The sequence below is a fragment of the Pisolithus orientalis genome, assembly GCF_024613125.1.
Source record: "Pisolithus orientalis strain OTSU chromosome Unknown F5J12scaffold_39, whole genome shotgun sequence".
NCBI classification, from domain to species: domain Eukaryota; kingdom Fungi; phylum Basidiomycota; class Agaricomycetes; order Boletales; family Pisolithaceae; genus Pisolithus; species Pisolithus orientalis.
Window position 1 is genome coordinate 301366 of NW_026260820.1, and position 6723 is coordinate 308088.

At 50.0% G+C, this 6723-nt stretch overlaps 2 protein-coding genes across 2 annotated transcripts; one reads left to right on the forward strand and one right to left on the reverse strand.

Annotated features, from left to right (window-relative positions):
- Positions 1 to 29: 29 nt before the first annotated feature.
- Positions 30 to 359, forward strand: F5J12DRAFT_701987 (uncharacterized protein; the record flags this gene model as incomplete). The annotated part of the gene is made up of 2 exons (XM_051740515.1): positions 30 to 220; positions 269 to 359. Coding segments are annotated over 2 exons (282 nt in total), but the record flags the coding sequence as incomplete, so codon positions are not given.
- Positions 360 to 1550: 1191 nt separating this feature from the next.
- Positions 1551 to 2607, reverse strand: F5J12DRAFT_855158 (uncharacterized protein). The gene is made up of 4 exons (XM_051746670.1): positions 2519 to 2607; positions 2377 to 2472; positions 2224 to 2347; positions 1551 to 2162 (listed from the first exon to the last, which is right to left on the reverse strand). Exons 2-4 carry the CDS (start codon positions 2461 to 2463, stop codon positions 2032 to 2034), a joined length of 342 nt encoding a protein of 113 aa, XP_051596441.1. The 5' UTR covers positions 2464 to 2472; positions 2519 to 2607; the 3' UTR covers positions 1551 to 2031.
- Between the last annotated feature and the right edge of the window lie 4116 nt (positions 2608 to 6723).

The window sequence follows — 6723 nt, forward strand, 5'->3', positions numbered from 1 at the left end:
AGTCAGACTGTCCGCCTGTCCCCTCCGCATCTGCATCTGCACCCGCACACTCCCCAGAACCCCTCTCAGCGTACACATGCCCAATATGCTTTTCTCCACCTACTAACGCAACCCTCACACCCTGTGGCCACATCTGCTGCGGGCCCTGTCTATTCACGGCCATCAAGGCGACTGTACAACGCAACATGCTCATAGCGATGGACGGAGCACCAGTGCCCAGGTAGGTTGTCTGGTGTGATTAACGTGTCTCCTGATCGCGGACACGCAGGTGCCCTGTCTGTCGTGCCGAGATTCCTGGGTGGGACGGGCGAGGTGGTGGTGTCATCGGATTGAAACTTCACGTCGTGTACTCGCTCTGACCCTTCCAGAGGAATGCTACGTTACGGTGGTGTTTGCGCTGACTCAACCGGAAAGACGTCCATCGAATACGTGGGGAAAGATGGTGGCTGGACGTAGCCATGTACTCGTCCAATCATACATAGTTGTAACGTTGAACGCCGCCAAAAACAACCTCCCGCCAGTACGAGCTACGGTACTGCCTGTTGCATGCTGTCAACGGCCGTCCTATTCCCTGTTGTTCCCTATGCAACTGGCTTAGGGCTCACGACGACTCCTTGAATATTCAAAGTCTTCTCTTTCTCTTGGGACGTAGATTCCCTATGGCAACCACAGGATGTCATACGCTAGTCCCCTCTGCCCGGTACGTGTTCGCTAAGTTCCAAAACACCTATTGGGGGCTTGCTAGATCTCGAACTCAAAGTATATCATCTGCAAGTGTACGTCGCCTGTTCCGTGAACCGATTGCAACTTACTAATGATTCTCGGTCGCCCATTTCCCTCGATTTTTTTCCCCACCCATCAGTATACTGTGGACGCGGTGCTTCAACTGTTGTACCTTCTATATGCGCTTCATTTCATATCTCGCAAGTCGGGGTCGAAGTCGCCCAAGTCAGATCCTTCACACGCCCAATGGGTAGACGGCTCCAACGCCCGCTCCTTCCATGCTAATTCCAAAGCACTACCTTCAGGAGTCTTTTTGGCAGTACCAATGATGGCATTTGCTCTACTCACCCTCTATGACTCGCATGCAGGATACTGATACACGCATCGTTCCACCCGCAATTTTCTGTCACCTGCTCCAATTCTGTTGCTCATTTACGCCTAAATTATCTGTGGCGTGGGGCAGCTCTTTGGCCTCATAACCGTTGCTCGGCGTGATCTCTTAGTTGACACACCGGAAGCATTGTAGCGTTAGACTTCATTCGATTGCTTTTACACATATGAGTGGGGTGCCACAGAACATCCTCATTCCATCAATGAAGAGGAATAGACATTAACTGCTTAAACCTAGGTTTTGCCATCCACTCTAAGTGGTTCACTCCGTTTTTCAGCAGGTGTACCCACATCCCAACCGATCAGGAACGCACAACCTTGCTCTGTGGAGTGGATGTTACCAGGACAAATATTGTGGTGTAGATGCCCGGCTGTCTGGTATGCATGGCCGGTCCCTTGCAACGAAAATTAGCCAGCGCGATTAGTTGAGTTCGGATATCGATATTACTTACCGCACACAACCTCTAACATACCCTGTGTCATTTCTTTGGCAGATCCAAAGCTAGTTAGAGGCTGTCCGGCAGGGCCAAGCAAGATTTTGTAGCCAGCTTCGCCCTCCCGATCATCCCGTTTTCCTGCCGTCCCCTTCGAACCTGCCTTAGCTTCGCACTCTCCAAAAATTCCATCGTATCTCCAATTCCGCCCACGCAACTCGACGGGTTGCGGGCACTCGAATCTTCCGCGGACCTGGTTTCCATCCAGTTTTCTTGCTTCCACTCTTCGGCGAAGAGCTTGCAGATCTGGGACACAAGATGCCTCCTCGTCGGGCGACACGCGAGTCGCACGACCGAGTTTTCTCGACAATGTGCACAACTTCAAACCACGAATCGATGTCTCGTGGCCCTGTTCCCCACGCGATAGATGTGTGAATCGCCAGAAGAACTTGGCCAGAAGCTTAGAATGGTCCACGTAATTAAATCAGCTGGTGACAACTGCGCCTGCGCGGTCCCATCGGATAAGGCGCGCCTCGTCTTTGAGGATGAGAACTGAGAACGCGAACGCGCGGGAATGAGTCTCGAGTTGAGCGAAAGCGTTAGAGGTGAATTTGGCTCTTCGTCTGGCTGCCCCTTGTGGAATAATCTCTTACGAATGGTGGTGAGGGAGGAACACTGCCTTTTGAGTTGCTCGTTGGCGTTGCAGTTGAATGGGGATCCTCGAACGGGTCATAGGCTGTGCTGGGTCTGAACATGACGCATAGTCCCAGCGGGGAAAAGTCAACATCTGTTTCTGGTTTCTCGCTGTACAAGCAAACGTCGGAGAGACTACATTGCAGTCTCCGGTCCCGGCTCTAATTTCGCTGTCTCTATCGTCGGCCTCTTCGAATGTCATGCCAGGAGTACATTCTTGCATTACCGATATCTACATGGATGATTAGTAGAAAATTTGGGAGAAGGGGTGGACTTGCCGTTCGCGAAGACTTACGAAGGGCCCAAAGAGGTCACTGTTCGACTCGACCTCCGTGATATTTCCAAGTTTCTTGACGTCGACTATGGTGGTATCTGGAAGTCGTTCGTGGCAAGGCAAGAACGCAGTGGTATCTGGAAGTCGTTCGTGGCAAGGCAAGAACGCATCGAGGAAGCCTCGGACGGGAAATGGGCCGATATATTTACCCTCCGGTGCTTTGGGTTTCATCTAGTCTAGGACTGCACTCGATGTTTCGGGTGTCTACGGGTTAGTGTGCAGTTGAGGGGGGCGTTGAAAGGGGGACGGACATCCTTGAACACACGAAGAGGAGTGGCTGACTTGCCAGATCAGTGCGCAATCAAAGGGGATAAGTTTGAGTGGGTGCGTACACATGTTAATGGACGCAATCTACTTGAGTCAGTGTTACTTACATATGTCTGCAGTGAAATTGCTTCTTTATTATGTATCCTAGATTTGGCGGCGGACGACATTCGAGACAACTTGAATCCTCTGCTTAGTGCAGCGGAAAGGTAGAAAGCTACCATTCGTGGCTAAACCGAAGTTGGGTTATTGTCCAATGTTCGCCATCATGGAGCGTGTTGACCTGAGCGTTTCACATACAGGCGACGACATATGCTGGGTCAACGTAGCGTCGTGCCTCCCTGATCAGCGACTGCAGGCTCTCTCCTTTGACTCTAGAACGAATCCACATCCGCCTCGCGTCACAATAGCCACGTCATCTGAACAGGCCCATCGCCTTGCATGCTCAAAAAAGTTCTCTCAACCGGCAGACGCGTGTTGCTGTTGCTGACAGGTTCATTCCCGGATCTGGGTTATTTCTACGTTCGTGTCTGCTGCTTTAGATAGGAACCCTGTGATAGAGCAAAACGTCTTGAACGACATTGAATCGTTTGTACATATGCTCCGATCGATCCTTCTTCCGTTACACGTCCTTCATCCCTCGAAGCTACTCATAAATTCTCTTCCATTCAAACAGAAAGCATCACCGGCGAGTGAAACTTTACATCCCCTGGAATACGAAGAAAGCCTGTGATGCCCACGGTTAAGGTAGCTAGCTCAAATCAGCCAGGGGCAACTACCGACGGTCGACTGGTTCAATCGGAACCCGATGCATGGGCCTGTGTGTTATCCATGCTGAATTGGCAAGTGTTGCAGTACGTTAATTGTGCCAGTAGACCATCTGCCTCGTGCAATTACTACTTTTTGTTTTATTGCAGTGGTGGCATCACAAGTGGACAATCTTTGCTTCAGAATTTCCCGAGTTATGCGCCGGGACCTACGAATTGCATCGCCCTCCATTCTAATCCATACCATCTTGGTGAGTCAACGATTCAACGATTGATCTTTACCAATGAACACTTCGTGGTGGAGATGGGTAAGGGGAGAAACATTCAGCGCGTTTGTAGCCATAGCCTGTATATCAATTGCAGGCCGAGGGCCGAAGGTACAACTGGAACACATCCGATGGGAGGGCGCTGGCGGCCGATGGAGACGCGGTATGAAATCGACGTTTTACGAGGATTTGATAAAACATGGCGTCCCGGAGATGTGTTTCGTGGTGGAAAAAGAACATATGAGCTCGTAAAGACGGATTCTTTCCCAGCCCCACAAGCTGATGCTTTCTGGTTTATGGACCGTTGTCTGAGTGAGTTCAGGTCCACTGGGGAACTCACTCAGGCCATGTTTGATGCCGCGGAAGGTCAGCAACTTTTTTAATACGGCTACTACCATCCTAGTTGACTTCACGTTTTTCCATACAACCCATCGAAAAACTTTCGCAAAGGCAGGAGTCCTGCATAGTGAGTGTAAACGAAACCCTTATCGACGAGAATGGAGTAGGCATTCTGATTGATTGGGACCAGCTATATTTCATGATGGCAACAGTGATTCTAACGTACTAAGGGAGACATAGTCACACCGGAAGTGATTTGTGTTGCGATTATCCCCGAAATGTTCCTCACGTGCCAGAAAGGGAACATGTCCACTGCGTTACTTAGAAATCTCGGAGGGGAACATCGACTCGTGGATGACACCGAGCCTCCTGTGACACGCCAGGAAGATGGCGGACGTAGCACGGCCTATTGGGGGGAGTCCCCCCCCCTGAGAGGTTCAAGCTCACGTAATACTCCCCAATTCTTGAGCTGATACAGATCCTCGTCTCCACCTTCCAAGCACGCTACAGCGAATAACCCACTGAAAAGGCCACGATTCTATGGGCATGCAAAAGCCTGAGTCAAGAATGGGGAAGTCGATCAGGAGCCATTTGAAACGCTACTAGCGCACAGGTACTTGCTAGGTATGGAGCTGCCGAAGAACTCTCCGCACCATCCAGGGTGCTCTCAAATGTCCAGGTCCGTGAGACAAGGATGGAGCCGGTGATGAGCTCTCAACAACCACCAAAGGAACCTGCGGGTAAAGGCCCACAGCGTGCTGTGATCGATGCTAAATGGCTCTGCGTCTTTGCATCCATCGGTGTCACTAAAGCGGTTCACCACTCCACCACCGCTAGCGCTCAGGAAAAATGTTTTCACTTGGACAACAACTCTGATAAGAGCACGTACAGTCGAGGATAGATTAGTTGTGAACTGTATATGATACTGTGTGCAGTATCACTATGACGACAATGTCAAGTTTTCCTTGTGTTTCGGACCCGGAACGCCGAAGAATACCATGATATGAGCAGTTATACAGGCTCTTCTCATAGTCGGCTCATGGATGCTTCGTGACCGTGTTTCATCCACAATTTCATTCTGACGGCTGGCTGAGTCAGTTTAGATGAAATTGACAACAGTCTGTGCATATCAACCATTTACGAAGTCGGAAGTCAACGGCGGCAACGCGAAAGGGGGAACAAAGATGCTATCACCTGGACTTATCTGGTTGATGAGGTTTCCTTCACAGTATGTGTATGTACATCACTGGTCGTTTCAGTCCATTTCGGGTTTAGGAGCGTGGCTAGCACAGCCACGAAACGTGGGGGACACACCGTAGAACTGCTTCATTCCTAGCTTCTTGTTGGACATTTCCGATACATCGACCCCTCATTGATTGTCAGCATGAGGCACCGCAAGCGTACAGGGTGCATCGAATGGATGGGCATATGCTAGCACGACTTCTGCAGCGGAAACATGGTGGCCAACATAAACCCATTGCGGTACGATGCTGAGGTGTATGAAACATCAGTCCCACTGCACACAGTTGGCAAGAGTACATCTGGGATCAAAACTGAAGGAATAAAAGATCACCTACATCTTAAGACGTAATTCTCGTGCGTATCGTCAGTGGCATTCCAATCAAAGCCACCGGAGCATGAATGGCGCCAAGTGTGTGGTAAAATATAGACCTGTGATTTACTCAGAGGGGGGAATGCTTCAGCTGAAAAAATGTGCCAGCTAGAGATCCACATACTCGAGAGAGAGAGAGAGAGAGAGAGAGGTTGAGAAGAGGAAGTACCTGAACTCAGTCCGGTGTACACTTTCATACCCGACGGAATCAGGTAGATAATCAGTTTAAAAGAGTAATCGAGACTTCGGGATGGGATCGCAGACGGGCTATGGGATGAATCTGAGGCAGGCACAATCGACAGACCCCTTCCCATAGATTGAAACTAAAATAAAAGCACCTGCCACCAGGACACTGCAAGCCGTGACGGTACTGGTCTTTTGCATAGATTCAAATACGAAGGGCGGTGCTGAATTCTGAGACTCCTACACCGTGGCTTGGCTGATCGTCCGAGGAACTTTCATTGCGTAACGGTGACTAAGTGCGAGGATTAGTCAGCTTTGGGAAGCATTATCCACCATGCCAAGCGGAGACAATACGTCTAGACACCAGGATGGGTCCTATGGGAATTATCAAAGGTTCTGAGAAACTTTGTAGGTAATTGCAAAATCCACAGAGAATCTATCGACCTTGGGAACCTGGTGGGCATTCAGACTAATTAGATAAGGGGCAATCAACTACTTCCGACTGTTTCAGCCTCCCCATCAACGCTAAAACGCAGATGGTTGGTAAGTACACTCTGATTCGTCTTCTATCTGAGTGCCATCATCCAAGCTGATGGCTTTCCTATCTGCTAGGCTGTGGCATGATGGACCTTTGCTACTGACGCCCGCTATCATTAACCCCGAAATCGGCTGCATTACTCAGGATTCCATGTGATATTTCTCCGCACATGTCCCTTTA